The sequence below is a fragment of the Haliotis asinina genome, unplaced genomic scaffold, assembly GCF_037392515.1.
Source record: "Haliotis asinina isolate JCU_RB_2024 unplaced genomic scaffold, JCU_Hal_asi_v2 scaffold_17, whole genome shotgun sequence".
NCBI lineage: Eukaryota > Metazoa > Mollusca > Gastropoda > Lepetellida > Haliotidae > Haliotis > Haliotis asinina.
Window position 1 is genome coordinate 1,134,842 of NW_027133889.1, and position 19,876 is coordinate 1,154,717.

The 19,876-nt window shown below is 40.5% G+C and overlaps 1 protein-coding gene across 2 annotated transcripts in view; it reads left to right on the plus strand.

Annotated features, from left to right (window-relative positions):
- Positions 1–6,864: 6,864 nt before the first annotated feature.
- The window catches only part of LOC137269782 (uncharacterized), a 79,517-nt gene continuing 66,505 nt past the window's right edge, over positions 6,865–19,876 (plus strand). For both annotated transcript variants that reach the window (XM_067803611.1, XM_067803616.1), the window contains exon 1: positions 6,865–6,933. In XM_067803611.1, the coding sequence (XP_067659712.1) occupies positions 6,868–6,933 (66 nt within the window). In that variant the 5' untranslated portion in view covers positions 6,865–6,867. The remainder of the gene's footprint in view (positions 6,934–19,876) is intronic.

A 19,876-nucleotide genomic window follows, 5' to 3' on the forward strand; every position in this document is an offset into this window, starting at 1 on the left:
TCACTTGTCAGCTGAAACGTTTCATCTTCAGAGGCTATCCAAAGGTAAGACTGCAAGCTTATCAAAGACCTTGTTGTCGGCGCTACATCTAAGGCATCCAATGACGTCACTCCTTTTTTCATGCTGTTGTGAGAGTATGACAGAAATAGCACTTCTCTCTCGTCGGTTAATTGCCCCGCTGTTGGATATGTGCGACATAAGCTACCAGAAAGCCATCATCAAAGTATGAGTAATTTGTATAATTAATATATGTGTCTTCTTGTAGTGACCTGTTCGTTGTTTACGGATATGCTAACGGTAAATTGTTGAAAATTGTAGATTAGCTGAGTCGACTAAATCAAAATATTTTTGGGTCATCAACCGGTTCATTCACCTCCTCTCCACAAAGACGGAGACGGACTATGTACATGGGTACGTTCAGATCGTTTTCAAGTGTAATAAAATCGAATACTGCAAAATCAGAAAACAGATATTTGCTTCAGCATTGATTATGGTTCGTCAGATCCTCCTCGGTGAGGTTAGCTTGACCTGAAGCTGGTAACATCTGCTGAAACAGTAACTGTTACGCATATATGTAACGGCTTCATTCAGATACATATGCGCCAGGTGCTTAACAGTGAACCATTGTAACGACACCAAGATGTGGCGAGATATGATGCCCTGTCTAAATCACGACGTACGAAAAATCGATATTGCCTGCCAATAAAAGTAGGAAACAATACTCCGACGTCGAAACATTTATTAAGTTACGTTCACAGTCGTGTGTGGGTGTGGGTGTGTGAGGGGATTTTTGTTTGTACGTTTGTACACCCCTGTATGGGGTGTGGCGTTGTCCTGCACCACGTCACATGTTTAACGAGGACCTACATTATAACACCCTATCCTCATCAGACACGACCTCCTGGTGATGCAGTTTGTTTTCCATTTGAATAGAAAAGACGCTTTTGTAGCAACGTGCAGACAGAACTGGCTTTTATCAGTAAAGACGACCCTCTGCCAGTCAAGTCGCTGCCAACAACCTACAGCCATGGTATCATTTCGGACTACAATATTCCACTGTCAGTAACAGTCCTCGTAATGTATGAATGTAAAGTCTTATTCCTTTAGTTCTCAATCAGCTGGCCACTGCTGTTCCGATGGTATTTCACTACGATACAGTCGTTTCCGGAAGTAGCCAATACGGTGATTCCATTGACCTGTATGTTGTCTGTCCAGTCTGTCCATAAGGTAGCATCAGGTCCGTTATATGCCAGGTCGGTTACAACGGCATCCGACACTGCCCACTAATGCCTGCTCAAGAAAGTACACAGTGTTCCTGTTGTATCTATAGCGGATACTAAACGACCTTCCGTGTAACACCATTTTTATCGAAAGAGTTAATGACTTGGTATCAAACTAGCGAAAGTTTGCTACCAAATCTTTCACGAGTTTAATGAAAACTGTATTTCACGGGAATGAGTTTAATATTCGGTTTATTACTCTCCATCATAATTTGATAGAAACTGCCTACAGTGTGATGAGTCTCTGCTTTCCGCGAATCAAGCAAGGTTTAGTGAGACTGCTACAGCGTCACTAGCAATGTGACGTCATAAGTGTGACGTGTAATGGCGTCATTCGTCTAGCGATATTACACTAGTGTAATATTGCCGTACAAATATTACACTGCAGTAATAAAGGCATGGAAATGCTCTGATGGAACTGCCCAGCATCATTATGCACTACATACTAGGCGAGTTGGATGGCAAGATCTGAAGGTGTGGTATGCTCTACCTGTTTCATTCTGTAGGTACTGACACTCCCGTGTATTAGATGAATAACTGTCGTGCCGTTCACTGCAACACATTGCAACATAACAGTTCCTTTCAATCCTCATGCATGTCATGTTCTCTGTAGCACGAGTAAAATGACTGTTCTCTAACTGATACTCTGTTGCAATATATGAAGTGTGTTTATTTCCAACGGGGAAATAATTCTAGTGGGTGAGTGAGTGAGTTTAGTTTTTGCGCCGCTTTTAGCAATATTCCAGCAATATCACGGCGGGGGACACCAGAAAATGGGTTTCACACATTGTACCAATGTGGGGAATCGAACCCGGGTCTTCGGCGTGACGAGCGAACGCTTTAACCACTAGGCTCCCCCACCGCCCCAAATAATTCTGGACCGAAAATTGAGGTGTCCAGATCTTAATGCTTCTACGTACACAATAACTCAATAACTTCAAATTTAGAAACAGGGTTAGATTTGTTTCTCAAGGTTAGAGGAAATGACGATATGTCTGGTATATCATGGTCATCTGTTAAAGGGTGAATCTTCATCATGAAACCAAAAAACATTTACACCAGCTGATGTTATTGTGACATGGTGACGAGCAATCTGAACTAAACAACAAAAACAAATCTTATAATTACTCCTTCCACATCGTCGTCTTTTCTTCAGCTGCAGATCATATAGTTGATTTTCCAAGTAAAATACGATTCACTTTATTGCTTAGGTCTAATATCATTTACGATTTAAAGCTGTGTAATGAAACTTAGTATGGTAACTGAATGGATATGATATGTGAAATCAACAGAAAAAAACATCATGTAAAGCTGCTAATTTCTAGTTGTGAAAAATAACTGGGCTCAAAAAAACTCTTAGAGCTTAGCGTCCTATATTTTGGCCAATTATGAAATGAAATTTTCATAAATACATAAAACCGAATGCCTTGTCATCTGTAGAGATAAAATTGACAACATATGTCAGAAAATATTCAAAGACCTGATAGGGAAATATTGTTATTTGGATGAAATATACGAGGCAGTCTAGACAAAATATATGCAAGGTTATAAAATGTTGCAGTAAATGTCACATGAAGCCAGGGAGACCCTACTTACCGTCACCCACATATGAGAACATCTCACTTTAACATCGGGTACAATAAGGGAGCCCTGGTTATAGAGTTGTATTAAGTGTCGAAACTCATTATACACACCTACATGATACACACCTACAATGATACACACCTACATGATACACACCTACATGATACACACCTACATGATACACACCTACATGATACACACCTACAATGATACACACCTACATGATACACACCTACATGATACACACCTACATGATACATCGAATACACATCTGCACTTATTAACGGTAAACTTGTTAAAGCGTTTAACGCTATTGGTTTTCACCTCATCAGACTTCTAACTGACTAACGTTTGAGTCTGTCTTGCGGTAAACTAGTGAGTGAGTGAATGATTTTAGTTTTACGCCGCACTCAGCAGTATGCGGTAAGCTAAATGTTAAATCTAAAATCTAGAGGTCGGTAGATACTGCAAGCTTATCATTATAGTCATCATGACCATCCTCATCCTCATCATCCTCACCAACACCATCAGCCACAGCAGCAGTACCACCATCGTCGTATCGCCATCATCGGGATAGCAAGAGCATCAATAACAAGACGAAAAACAACAACGATACACTGGTTTTGACACATTCTTCTGTGGTGGGAATTCACCAAGTTCTCACACAAAGCAAATAAATAAATAAATAAATAAATAAATAAAAAAGGTTTTGGGGGTAGGCGGTTCCACAGTTTGAAGGGAGGCATAGCCTCCCTACTATTTCAATGTGTTGGATAGATTACATAAAATCTGTCATCAACTGTTTTGGAGGACGTGGTAGATTTTTAATGTGCAAAATTTTTCATATTTATTTGTCTGATGATCTTGATCTCAGTGTCAGTCTTTTTGATTTTTTGATGGTGCTGTACTGCTGGGAGGTACAAGAAGGAATGACAACAAGACCTAATACTGTTGCAAAATGATAGACGCACAGCTATGCAAAGGAATGTTATCACACAACTATTCAATCGAGTGTATGATGTCTTAAGAAGATGATCAGCCCTGCCATGCCCTTCCCTTTGATGGAGTTTGATGGGGAGCAAAGTAAAACCAGGCCTTCTGTTTGCTGCTCAGGAAAAGTCACTTCCTGTCTTAACTGTCCATGTGTGATTGTGCGTTAAAATGTAGATGACTAGTGTGTAGTGAAATATTTGATATTGTCCAACATCTTGACAGCAGATGCCCAGTGTCGGCACAAACACGGCATCTAAAGCGACATGATGGCGTCGCACAGTCATTATATCAAATCGGTGACAAATCTGTGTTGTGTACGGCCCATAATAAGTAAAGGGAATCATGGAATAGGACACCTACAAAATTCTATGGAAAGGCCCATATCTAGACCAGATACTTGTGCCTTTTGACAAAGGTTATGAATCTTGTAAATCATGCAATTTTCTGACTCTTTTGACACTAATGTGATTGACAAGATTCAGGAAAAACGTGACAAATATACGGAAATGGTTCAAAAGGTCACGACTACATCCTAAGTGACAAGTTGTCCGGCGCCACAGTGTCTTAGCCTCCTGAGTTTTGGTACCTGCAAGTCCTTTGACAGAATATACGACTTTGCTGCCAAGACGTTCGGGCTCATTTGGTAATGCAGAAAAGCTGATGGATTGTATTGACATTCCCGGGAAAAAGATCTTGCTGGGTTCGACCAGGAAGCACTTCCTGCCAGAGAAATCCCATCCATTGTTTGGGCTTCAAAGGGAGGGGACGCTTAGCTGATGATGAGCTTTTCAATCCTGACAATGCTGCCATCACCCGAACCCTGACTGCTGCATTCACGTGGTTCAATCTGTAAATAATAACGATGACAATTTATTAGTAGATGTTCTATTTTGTTTAACTGAAAAGGCTGTGAGCTACTTTGGCGAACATACCGGAATAATAAACTCGCACATTCTATTTAATGACTGTTGGTTCATCCGGCAGGTGAAAAGACTGTGACTGGTGAGTGGCTAGTTGCTGTTTATCTGTTCGGTTGTGTGGTAAGCTCTTGCTGGACAACGGACGTGTTGTATGCGAACTGTGTCGATGTGTCAGGAAAGGACAGGTGATGCCTGTTATGAGCAAGAAGAATAATGTTAACTTGCATTGTCGTTTGACATGCAATTGGTTGAGGTTCTAAAATGGCTGGTTTATGTTACTAGTACAAGTAACAATATCAGCTCGTTCGTGTTTCCTTACCGGTTGTCTTGGAATGCATCTTGAAATGTTCAGGAACGAAGGTCATTTTGCTGTTCAACACCTTGTACTTTCAGAGACACGGGAGCTTCTCCCCTGAAGATCCACCCCACAGATACGTCGGTTATGGCGAGGGACCCTCATCACCTACTGACATCATCCTTCCAAGTCCTTAACATCAGCAGCAGCAACATTAGAGTCCATGTACATTAACCTCCACGTCAGCATCTACACCATCAGCAGCACTAAAGTCCATTTACATCAACCTCCACGTCATCATCTACACCATCAGCAGCACTGGAGTCCATTTACATCAACCTCCACGTCATCATCTACACCATCAGCAGCACTGGAGTCCATTTACATCAACCTCCACGTCATCATCTACACCATCAGCAGCACTGGAGTCCATTTACATTAACCTCCACGTCAGCATCTACACCATCAGCAGCACTGGAGTCCATGTACATCAACTTCCACGTCAGCATCGATATCTACACCACCAGCAGCACTGGAGTCCATGTACATCGACCTCCAAGTCAGCATCTACACCGCCAGCAAAACTAGAGTCCATGTACATCAACTTCCACGTCAGCATCTACACCACCAGCAAAACTAGAGTCCATTTACATCAACCTCCACGTCAGCATGTACACCATCAGCAGCACTAAAGTCCATTTACATCAACCTCCACGTCATCATCTACACCATCAGCAGCACTGGAGTCCATTTACATTAACCTCCACGTCAGCATCTACACCATCAGCAGCACTGGAGTCCATGTACATCAACTTCCACGTCAGCATCGATATCTACACCACCAGCAGCACTGGAGTCCATGTACATCGACCTCCAAGTCAGCATCTACACCGCCAGCAAAACTAGAGTCCATGTACATCAACTTCCACGTCAGCATCTACACCACCAGCAAAACTAGAGTCCATTTACATCAACCTCCACGTCAGCATGTACACCATCAGCAGCACTAAAGTCCATTTACATTAACCTCCACGTCATCATCTACACCATCAGCAGCACTGGAGTCCATTTACATTAACCTCCACGTCAGCATCTACACCATCAGCAGCACTGGAGTCCATGTACATCAACTTCCACGTCAGCATCGATATCTACACCACCAGCAACACTGGAGTCCATGTACATCAACTTCCACGTCAGCATCTACACCACCAGCAACACTGGAGTCCATGTACATAAACTTCCACATCAGCATCTACATCAGCAGCAACACTGGAGTCCAACTAGATAAGACGATGATCGATGAACACACACGTGACGAATATCTATCCTCTTGCTGACAGTCCCAGAATTCGGGATCGTGGGGTAGCCTGGTAATAAAAAATGGCTCGTCACGCTGAAGGCCGGGGCTACATGTATGGGTCCAATGTATGAATCCCATTTCCGGTGTCCACCACCGTGATAGCTGGAATGTTCCTAAACCGGCATTTAAAAAAAATTAGTCACTCACTCATTTTTCCCCAAACCACCGTCATAAACTCTGGTGTATTGCTCAATTCAAAGTTGTACAATAGATATTCTCAAAACAAATCTTCCAACCGAGATAGGCCCTCACTGTTGCAGTGATAATGCAACTATTGAATAGACTACGCATTCTTTTTTCACTGTATTGTTTCCGGAACAAAAACGGAAATCACAGCTGTGTCGTCGCCGTTCGATATATTGCCGTGACACCACATCACCCGGTGAACACTCTGCATATTACATCTACTGCACGTCGAGGACGATAGCAACGATGCTGCTTGGATGGATACAAATGGGAAACACAGTTTGCCCCATTGGATTAACCTGTGACGGAAAGGTAATGAAGAGTGAATGAATAATTGATCATATCATAAATAACACAATTTCGTTTTTGTCACAGCACGTCGTCTGAACGAGCAGTTAAGGCCAGACATGAATATAATGCTATAAGGGAGAGATACAGATTCGCTGTCCTTACATTGGGACGTTGGAGCGTATAAATGGCTAGCTTGCGAGTGTGACTTTGTGATAATGATAGATATATGTGTAAATGTCTTCTTATCTTAACTCAGTTCCCTTGACCTCCACTGCCACCATTATAGCAGGTGAAGAATTTTTTACAATTTTATGTAATTTAATGAGTCACTCAATCCATCCATGAAATCTGGGCAGGGTTGGTCTTTGACAATCTTTGCTTAATGGCGATTATTGATCAAGTTGGTATTGTTGATACATGACATTGTAGCCCTGCTCGGGAATTAATGCTCACCTTACGATAGATTCAATAAATTAATATATTAGATACATTTTTACAGGTCCGGTTCGGGGAACGGATGTTATGTTTAACGGGCTTCTAGTAGGGCCCTTAAGTAGGTCACGTCACTTGGCAAGACCTTAGTACTTCCGGTGACAAACAACGTTTCATAACTTTTCCAATGTTCTCTTGGTTGACAGTAAGGAGCAGATGATCCTTGGAGAAATAACAAATTTCCCGTCTAACCGTCCCCATATTAGCTAACTATTACGACTGTCAACAGCTGTGACAACTAAGCATGGGTGTACACTTGGCCCGGTGTAGTAAAGTCATATTTGACGGTAGCGCAATGTGGAACCAGAACTGGTTCTTGAATATACTCCGGAAATCTGGAAACAAGCTGGGCACCGTCTCTCAGTCAACAAGCTGGCGCGCGCAAAGGGATTCGGAAAGCAGCTTAGTACCGGAAGTAGCGAGATATACAGTCCCTCTTAACATCCACGAATTGACTAATCCATAAGAAGTATCTGATAAACGCAGAGCTGATTGTGCAACAATTGAAGCACGTGTGTATGGTATCATTGTCCATACCCATACACTGTATTAATTAACGCCTACGCTATTTGAAGACTGTTATCAGAACGAGGTTGCTAAGCGCTATATCATGGTACTTAAGATAATAAAGTGCAAATTTCACTGTTTAAAATTAATTCCAGGCGAAGTACGGAATTCAAATCACTGAAAATTAAAGAGCACCATGTCTTCCTTTTCATTGCAACTATTGCGAAAGGGGGTATATAATATGACTATATAACTACAATTACGAAACTTTGTACGTAACAGCTGAAGTTCGTTATATACGTTTCTACTAAATTTTACTGCAAGATACAAGGAATACGCAGTTTGTTTTCTTGATAAACCAGCTTTATCGTATTGTTTCGTTGAGAGACATTTGAGAAGTTGTAAGATGATGGAAAACCACCTACTGTGGATAATCAACAGTTACTTCTTTTTTGCAATACTTTGCGACGTCTCGGTGGAGGTACTTACTGACTTTTTTATAACAACGAAGCTGATTTTCGCAGAACTTTGGGTTTTTTTCATTATCGTGAATGTATGTGTGAGTGAGTGAGTTCGGTTTTACGCCGTACTCAGCAATATTCCAGCTATATGGCGACGGTCTGTAAATAATCGAGTCTGGACCAGACAATCCAGTGATCAACAACATGAGCATCGATCTGCGCAAATGGGAACCGATGACATGTGTCAACCAAGTCGGCGAGCCTCACCACCCGATCCCGTTAGTCACCTCTTACGACAAGCATAATCGCAAGCATGGGTTGCTGAAGGCCTATTCTACCCCGGGACCTTCACGGGTAAGTGAATATATGAATGGAAATTCTATAAAATGAGCTTACATTGACAATATGGCCAAACATGTCACTTTTAAATGCAAGGTCAGTCGTGTGGATGCAGTAAGAGGCCATGCAGTTTGTGTTTCGTTTCTATTAACAACGGCGGGGAAGGGGGTGGGGGGTGTGGGTGGGGGGTGGCCGAAGAGAAAAATGATTGTCATCAATTATACAACATATATGCATATTTTATGTAAAGTTTCAATCACTTGTCGCTAAATTAATTGTGGTGTAAACAGAAATATACAAGAAAAAACACACAAGATTCTTCTGGATCATATTTAACAACAGATCTAGAACAACGACCGTCGTAAATGTATTTCTTAATTTAATGTTTTATATTTTAAAAAGTGTTTCGAATGTGACTGACAAGTAGCAGGCAATGTTTACGTGATCCAAAGACGCCGACTTGATCCAAAAGCACCTCGTGTGTACTTTCTTTATTTTACGTCAGAATTCTTACTTTGGTGAGCCTTATGTGAATGTATTTTAATTAACGCACAGTTTTCACACGTTTCGTTGCTGTGGACGCACGTGTTTTCACACAGTGATCCCTCCTGTTTTCACATAAACAACTTAATGATGATCGGGCAGTTTTTCACAATATTTTGTTTTCATTTTTTCGCAAATTAACATGCAGAACTGTTGCCATAACAACAGTATTGAAAGTTACCCTGGAAACTGCATCGGATGTCTGTTCCCCCTTTTTTATATCATGTGTTGTTCATCTTCTGCAACGACTGAATCACTAACTAATGCATATGTCTTCACCTAGTGTTGCATCTTGTATTATTTATTTATCAAATTCTTTCGGATATCGGACATGTTCAGCTTAGTGAGATATTGAAATGGAACAAAATCGTTTCATGATTGACTACCGGGGCTTTGGAGCGAACCCATAAAATAAGGTTGGTTGGTTGGTTGTTTAAAGTCGCCCCCAGCAAAGTCCAAGCTATAAGGCTGCGGTCTGTAAATAATCGAGTCAAGACCAATCAATCCAGTGCTCAACAGCAAGATATAAAAATAAAATAAAATGGTGAGTTGATAACTACGATGCTTTTGTCTGTAGCAGTAGCACCAGCATCTGTGCAGCAGGTAACTGGAATATGTAGCTACAGATTCTACCAATGTTTTATCAGAAAGGCCATGCAGAGAAAGCGTATAGTGGACGAGGAAGTAATGTTGCTTTGATATTGTATCCATGTAGGGTTGGTTGGGTAGTATAGTATTTATAGCGCTCATCCGTTTCGGAGACGAATTCAATTCAATTCCCCACATGGATACAACCTGTGAAGCCTATTTCTAGTGTTTCCCGCTGTGACATAGGTGGAAGTTTGCAAAAAGGAGCGAAAGGCTACATTTACCACCCACGCAATAACAGTTTTTTAGATATGCTCGATGACGTGCTTTGTGCACAATATAAACTTTTTGTCTATGTATATATGACATAACATTAATGTCAATGGTGTTGTTAAGGCTCAAGTTACGAAGCAAATGAGTTTTAAATACGCTCAATTATTGTACGTTAAGAACTTACACAGATAATATGATTGTTTTCTTTTCGTTGAGTATTTAATATTTTCCGATATGTTCATTCCCCTGTTGATTTCATTACAGTACCGGAATGTTTGATCAATGAATCTTTAAGGAGACTTTAACCAGTTAAAGTGAATGAATCGTTTCACCCGTTGATGTCACTCATATCATATAGGTGAATATCAGCTCGACATGACAAGCAATGATCACACAGGTAAATACAGTAGTATGGGAGACATTATACAAGACAAACTTAGTGACCGTAAACGTTTCTGTAGCTCTGGGAAATGAGTGTTAGAGTATCACATGTGGCTGTACAAACCTTGTAGTCATTGACAAGGGCTTGCTGTCCCAGCTTATAGAGCAGATAGTGGAGTTCTGTCGTGTAGTGAGCCAGTGTGTAGTCATAATCAAACACATACACTTCCACATCTCCAAGGTGCATCTCATTGTTAGCAAATACACCTTCCTTGTTCACATCAGCAGCAAAGGATTTCTCTGAAATCACCACATCTTAATTACTACTTCTGTATTTCAATCTACCATGCATATGTCCATAGTTTGCATAAAACCATATTTGCAGAGACAAATGCAACAAAAGCTTTACGGGTCACATGCAACCAAAAAATCAAACTAAATGGAAACACAGTTATCACTTGTTTATGATACATAAAATGAATTTTAAACCAAATGCACTCGTTTACACCGAGTACGGATACAGCAGTCAAGTGTCGTCTGCTGGCCGTTTCAGATGGTTCCCATGGTAGCATCTGGAGCTGCTCATTTGTGACGCCATTCTAACTTTACGTCACAATATGATTTGAATGACGTCACCACTGTTGTTGACACAGCAAAACAATTGTGTGCGACGTTTCTACGTGTCAATACGCAATACGTTTGTAAGAATTCGCTACGCGGATTCATACAGTTTGCACATTGGTTTTTAGTTTCATACTTCAATGCAACGAAAGAAATACACAGTCAATCCTTAAGTAAATAGTATTGCCGTTTCCGGGAATCTAATACCATTTGATCATGTTTTTCAACCAATCAGATTACAGAAGACAGTGACTTTTGGTTTACAATAGAGAATACTACACGCAACCTCATTGCATCTGAATTATACGAAACGAGTGTCCTTCCTATGACCGAGGTCAGATACCATAGGAAGTTCACGAGTTTCGTATAATTAGTATGTAATGACATCGAGTGTTGTATTATATTTATTACCCACGTTTTACTTGGATTAAAATGACAAAATAGCGTATCGTTTTATTTTTATGGTTTCAGACCGAAACCGCTTTCAGAAAGACGTTAACCCCATGGATGCCACAGGGACATATATGTCCCTCCTCTTCACCCCTCACTTTGAAATATACCACGCATATATAAATACTTCACAGTTTTGAATTCTGCGGAAAATTCCCAGTTTCTTGATACCATCCACTATTATCTCAGACCAAGCGAAAGTGCTTAAAATCGCCTTTCAAAATAGGCTTCTTCGTAAATGTCGCCATTTTTCAAACTGTACAAAATCGAGATTCACAGCGTTATTTGCAGTATGTTTTGAAATGTGAAAATCGGATAATTACTGGGAGTAATGAATTTCAAAAACAGCATATTAATGATCACTGATATCAAGTTTTCATGTAACCCGGAATGATAATTCTGAAACGTCACCGATGTACCCAGAATCGGTTGGGATGTTTTCGAAAATACACTTACACGAACGCCGAAGTGCGCTTTCCGCCATATTGGATAGTGTTTACTAAATCACGTTTCGAGAAGGCCGGTATTGAGAAGCCTATTACAGCATGTATACTTCATAGTTAGCTGCGACAAATGCATCATTGAATTCCCCATATATCTTAGAATCAAATTACAAATGGTCTTTGTCACCAATACCAACTGTCTAGACAAAACGAAACGAAATATACTTTGTATGAAAACGAACGCTGTGCTCGAAAGACAGCGCTTGACTGAAATGTAAACAAAGAAAAAATCCAATTTTACACTGCGTAGCATTTTCGGAAATTTCCTAACATCCAGCCCTGTAATCATTGCTTACAATAGCTCAATACGCTTAGTATATTCAGGGGAAGAGTATCGTGGCAAAAAATAGCAAATTGAAAATAGATACAATGAAATAATTTGGTAATTCATAAGAAACTGTCAAACTTTTAGTGCAGCGTGAAGCCATGACTGACGCAAAATCACGCAGAACGACAACGGTACTTATCGGCATTTCTGGCTTGTTCCGTCATTTACAATGTAAACGATAAGAACATATCACAATACACAGATAGTCAGAATAATTCTGATTACTTACATCTCTCATTTATGTACAAAAGATCCCTGAACCCAGGAAAACGTCCTCGCAAAATCCTGTGTACCCTTCTCAGCGAAGCCGCCATTTTGAAAGAAATCGGTCATCGGTAGTGATGTCACACGTCAACATTGTTGCACATATTAGGCAATTGTTTTGAGGTGAAGGTCGGTTGAACAAGAGTAAACACAATGCCCATACCATTCCGATTGCACTTTTAGTATTGTGATGTATATTTTGCGCATCGTTCAGATATTTTTTCATGAAACTGATTTCAGTATCTATGTATATCCATGTTCAACACCATATCATGTGTGGATATAAGGTATCCGTTTTTATTCTTTGAAAGCTTTTGATTGTTTGAATAATATTTACATGGGAAACTGTCTAAGTAAGTGTATTAGACCACATTTCAAGCCTCTACACAAGTGTTGGAAGATCACACGTAGCCATTACTGCAACATGTGCTTTAGTTCACGTGATGTGCAATATTCAGTACGTTGGGACAAATATTGCAGTTTCATATGAACAGGTTAATAAACAACGATTTAATTCCAACTTATAAGTAAAACGGATAATATTAATGAAAATGATTTGTACATTTTATCAAATGTAGGGGCACACATACTACTGTTTAAAGGAATTGTCTTGTTCATTGTATTGGTTTGTGTCGTTTTTATAGACAAAACTATTATGAATATTAATTGACCAGGTGCGACTTTGTCAAAACGTTTCATGATTCATTATCATTGTTTTTCGATAATAAAGCCAATTCAAATGCGATTAAAATATATCTGATGGCAGAATGTCTAACTCAAACAATATTTATACGGAAATTGTTAAAAATATATACATCAGGTCAAGTCTTAATTTGGACAAGCATTACGTCCATTTTCTAATACTTCTTTACTGAAACATCGATCTCTTTGTACGTTTCATTGCCTACTTATGAAGGGAATTGATTTCATAATCATGAGAAGAAAAGTGTTTTTCCTAAATGAATACTCAATGAATATTCAGGTGTTGTGAAATTTTCATTTATGCTAAATTGATGCTAGGCAGGTGCGCGTGTTGCTCACAATAAGATATGTAGTAAAACCGTGTAATTGTTGATATATTCAGGACACTATTTCAGTGATAATACCATTCATTTTATATTTTGGCTGAAAAGTGTTGAATTCTGACACAGAAGCCGAAATCTTTTACACATTGAGTGGAAATTAGGTTAGATATATACTAATCAGCAACCAGAGTAGTCTTTTTCCGACGTCACAAAATGCACAAAACATGCTGTGACGTCAACTAAAATGTCGCATTATTTTCAGTTATTTCATTACGTTTGAAAATGTTGCTGTTACTCCGTTAATAATGATGGAAAATTAATAAAAATACATATACACAAACAGGAGAATATGGGAATCTAAGAACTAAAATATGTATCGGATAGGGACATCCAAATCGCTATTGCCTGATTTTTGATGTAGTACACTTGCATCTTTTCTTACAAATTGTGAAACTACCAAAAGGTATCCTCTCACATTGGGGAAATTTGTGTTGGAATAGTTTGGTTCACTGTGAACAAAACATCACGAAAATATACTGTCCATATCCACAGCAAATTCTCTTCATGTGATCGGAGTTACATTGACCTAATGTAAACCATAGCTGACTTATGCCCCCTTATCTTCATACGTGCATGACCTCTCTGTCGACGTTTGACGTCATAGTAGAAAATCGATTTTTGACATTTATTGCGGGTCATTTTTGATTTTGTGAGTATGACGTTATGCATTAGCACATACATCCATTTCATATACACTTATGTCGTTCAGATATCAAGCTGTATTTTCTTCGCTGACACTTCCCGTAAAGATGCCAAATTAAAAAAATCGTAGCAGAGTGCTTTTATTGGTGCATGATAAAAACCTGAGAAATTTACTGTTTTTGAACACACACAAAAGTTTTTGACAACTTTTAGCAGTGTCTATTTCTCAAACCCCTGAGGTAGCCGCAATTATATTTATACCAACGGATAGGAAATCAAATATCCTACATGTCTGTGCAATTTCATAGCCGTACGCAGATCCAGGACCACGCGAGCGCAAATCTCGCACAACGTTCACTTTTCAAACTTTATGAAAATGTGCGTCTGAAAAAAAACTCGGCATCCAGGGGGTTAAGGAAGAATGTTGTACTATTGTACACATTTTGCATGACGTCACACTGTAATGACGTCACTACATGTAGCTCCTTGATAGCCGACGCCACGATGCATGTCAGTTGTCATTGCCTCGACCAGCAGTAAACAGTGAACTGCTCCGATCAACCCCGCTTCTTGGTTTGTCCCGGGGCGGTGGGGCATACGTAGCCTAGTGGTTAAAGCGTTCGCTCTTCACGCCGAAGACCCGGGTTCGATTCCCCACATGGGTACAATGTGTGAAGCCCATTTTCTGGTGTCCCGCTTCGTGATATTGCTGGAATATTGCTCAAAATGGCGTAAAACTAAACTCACTCACTCACATGTAGTTGTTTCACTCGGCTAACATTACTGGTGGAACAATTATGGTTATGTTTTCGACGAATATAATATCTCGATTCGACTCACAATCAATGCATATATTCACGTGAATTCACGTGTTTGTTAAGGATGGAAACAAAGTTCAGTCACAACGTGACGTAACTGCGAGATCGTCGGTTATCCAATCAAATCGTTAGAATCTCAGGTCAAGTCGTTACGACACATTTCAACGCGATATGACACAGGTCAACCCGACACGACACACCTGTAACGTACGAGATTAGTATGCATCTGCCCGTACGTTGACCACGTGGGTAATAAAAAACGATATCTCATATGAGATAGCATTTGATCTCACACCAGCAATATCTCCCGTGGAACACAGTTTTTGGATGATAAATTATTATCAGTTCAAATGAATAATTTTATATATATCATAATGTGTATATATATATACTCATTTACACACATATATATATAATGGAAGAGACAGTCTTTGACAAGACGTCAGTGTGTTGTACACAGAGGCGGTCATGAGGAAGCTGGGTATGAGCTTCAGGAACTCACTACGACAGGAGTAGTCTAAATTGTTAGGTCGGTAGGCTGTGGCATCTGCATCATTTGTACCTGCAGTTTCCCATCAACATGACATGCAGGTTGATGGGCTTGATATTAGTGATGATTGCCCACAAGATATCCCATAGTCAAACTATATATTGCAGGATGTCGCAACGTGTCTGATAAGGTCCGTATAAGCTTGGCAAAGTGTTGGCAATGTCATTTCTGGTCGTTTGAAAAGATTACCTTAAATGTTCTTTATGTGTTGGGCCTCTGAGTTGCGTCCCTTAAGAACGGTAGACGCCTGTGGTTGTGGGCTCGAAATTAGAAAGCTCCCACACATTTTAGGACCTGTTTCGTGACGACATATGAGTGGCCAGAATATGAAGCAGGTCGACAAAGACACATCATGTTCGGTCATTTGGATGTGAAAAAAATAGCAATATGTGTTGTTTTCAGCAATGTGTAGTGTCTCTGTGTTGTACTTTACAATGTCACCTAACCAACGAAGATTCGACTTACGACTGGTCTTCAGCAACCCATGCTTTGTCGTAAGAGACGACGAACGGGATCGGGTGGTCAGGCTCACAGACTTGGATGAATCATATCATCGTACCTCAACAGCATACATGATGCTGATCATTTGGATTGTCTGGTCCAGACTCGATTACTTACAGACTAACAACTAGTGACTGAACAAAGTTCATAGTAAAAACAAATAATATAATGAAATGGAGCCCCGAGACTCTCTTCTGAAGCTAGGGGAATCTAGGGGGACTTGTCACATTTTTCAGACTTGGATAAATTTGCTTCGGGGTCTGTAGTAAGACCGCCGCCATATAGCTGGAAAATTGCTGAGTGCGGCGTAAAATTAAACTCACTAAACTACGAAAGGAACAAATTGCGTGACCATCTAATCCCTCCATCACTCAGCCGCAATGTTAGTCACCTCAAATTCGACTTAAGGACAAAGGAGGTCAGACAAAGAAAATGCTCTGAAATATATTGCCGCTCTCCAAGGTCCTTCACACCGCTGAGAGCTGACCACCATCCGGGTCGGCAGGACTTGATGTCATTACTACCTAAATGCAACCCAACCCAGATGAGCCCACCATACAGAGCAACATCTTTTGTCCAAGATATTCTCCCAAGGGCTTCCGTAGGCTACCGTTATGGAGAACTATAATTAGTAATCCTTAATTAGAGAATGAGTTACTCATGTTAGCTCGTAGTATGCGTTATTCATCATAACGTAGTTCGTTTTATCAGTCAGGTCTGAAGCATAGGCATGTTGATTCCATCATGCCTTGCCAAACACATGGGGATGTTCGTTTGGGCAACTGCCTCTAAGTTTCAATAGATGAGACAAAACCTGCGGTTATAACGAACTATGAGGGGTTCGTTCGAAATTTTGGTTCGATATAACAGTATATAACTTAATGCTCTTCAAATACGGAACGGCGCCACAAATACAGTTTGTTATATCCATTAATTCGTTATATGCGTAGTTTAATGCATCGTGACAAGGATGGTATGCATGAGTGCATAACGCGCTATCACATCTTGCATTGACATATGAAACGAACTTTGACATATCAAGCGAGACTGGTAAGGGGACACAGTACGAATTTCAGAAAAGAATGTACTTCATAATCTCCGATCTGATTCCGAAAATCCGGATTAGATTTCTTCAGCAACCCATGTTTATCCAAAGAGGCGACTAATGGGATCGGGTGGTCAGGCTCGCTGACTTGGCTGACACATGTAATAGTATACCAACTGTGTAGACCGATGCTCATGATGTTGATCACTGGATTGTCTAGTTCAGCCTGGATTATTTACAGACCACCGCCACATAGCTTGAAATAATGATGAGTGCGGCCTTAAACAACCAAAAAGACATCTTCCTATTCGGCACATCCGACGTACTCACTCACTCATATCTTCCGTGTTGGCTTAACGGGGATTGGATGGTCAGACTGTAGGACTTGGCAGGTAGCTTGTGTTTTTAACTAACCTCAATGTCGAGATAAGTTCATGTCTTCTCTGGTCTGTCGGGATACCCATGTGACTATTGTTCCATGTTGTTTTACTGTTAAATATTGCTGACTATGTCGTTACAATTATTCACCAACACACAATGACAGTAAATCCCAGAGTTGTTAAGAACGACGCATGTGTGCGCATATGCAATGACCTTTAATATATATATGAAATGATATGAACTACCTCAATGTGTATGTAGGCTGACTCGCTTACATTAACACGAACATGTTTAGAATGGCAAATGTAAGTCAAATTCTAGTCTCTCCTCACGGCAATACATTCGGTGGAACATTTTTCAGTAAGCCGTAGGGCGTAAGGAAATACCTATCTTCACTAGCAAACACAGCCTGATAGTAAATTAGTAGGGATGTGGGTCACCAGATATATTATTCCGTAGTAAATACAGGGTCGTGTAGGATGTTAGGTGGAAATTAGAGATCAGGGGGTGGGGTAGTTCTCACTGACTGTCTCACAGCCCCGGAAACACAATATTTTCCATATTGCCAGTTTCTCCCTCAATGCTAAAGCCCTAAATGAAGCATGTCTAGATTTCCTCAGGTTCAGAGTCTCTGGGGCTCCTTTTCAAGTAATGTGAGTCGCCTCATGGTCAAAGTGTCCGCGCTTCTCGCCGAAGACCCGGGTTCGATTCCACATATCTCTGCTGTGATATTGCTGGAATATTCCTGTAGAAACATAGTATTACTCATTCACATATTTTACTAAACACCAGTGTGTCAAGTCTCCTATGAGTACAGCCGAAGCGTAGCTTTAGGCACGCAATCTGCTTGACGTTTGGGATGTAGTCAAACATAAATAATGTTTGCTGTTATCTTGCCACAGCTACTCAAGTTATGGTTTCGTTTGATGTAATATATTCTAGTCACCTCTTCCTTGAATGATCTGAGTGAGCGAGTTTAGTTTCATAAGACTCTTTTAGCAATATTTCAACAATATCACGGCGTGAAACACCAGAAATTGATTTCACACATTGGAATATCGAACTCGGGTCTTCAGCGTGACGAGCATACGATTTAACCACAAGGCTACTCCACCGCCCCAATTACGCTAAGGTACTTGTAGCTACCCACTGACGGTCAGCAAAACTTGAATGAATAAGTACTGATGACTCGAGTAAGTAATTTAACAGTGTACTCTCCAAACTGAACTACAAAATGGTACCCCAGTGTTTCATCAGTCAAAACCCTAACATCTGTACGTGGCTTCGCGTCACTATTTAGAAGCAGTTGTCCCGAATGGACCGTTAAGCTGAATTTCACACCTCTACATAGCTAGAATATTGCTGAGTGAGGAGATAAACAACAGACAACCCTACTTTACCTGACCTCACAATTCCAAGCTAAGTGAGTGAGTGAGTTTAGTTTTACGCCGCACTCAGCAATATCCCAGCCATATGGCGGCGGTCTGTAAATAATCGAGTATAATAATAATAATAATCCAGTGATCAACAACATGAACATCAGTCTGCGCAGTTGGGTCCAAGCTAAGAGCGCCTCTTTCAAAAACACGCCAGGTCTCGTTGTACAAAGCGATTGTACTCCACGACAGTCGTAAGTCTGTCTTATGGTACGGAATTTACGATCACTTAAGCGTTACGACGTCTTTGTAGAATGAAGACACCTACACTTCATTCACCTTGCATAGAAGCATAAAACTAGGACACAAAAGTAAGTCACTTCTCTGACGAAAATTAATCGCCCAGGTCAGGTGAAGCATTTGATATGTTTCTGACATATGTGTCTGACATATCTGTCTGACATGATGTTCAGTGGCAGGTTGCATTTACGTGCTGTGGGACCTTTGTGGTTCAGGTTAAAGCTGATCTTCAACAACCAATACTTGTCGTGAAGGGCGAATAACGGGATCAGGTGCTCGGGCTCGTGGACTTGGTTGAAACATGCCATCTTGTCCCCACTACGTTTTACAGACCGCCGCCATATATCTGGAACATTCCTGAGGGCGGCATAAAACCAAACTCGCTCACTCACTACATGGTATGGCGCCGCTGATGCAAGTAGATGTCAAAGACATCAATCATATTTGCCATGATAGTTTCATATTAAGTTGGTGTTAAGGTAGATGTTTTACAATAAAAATATTACAGTATTCCTC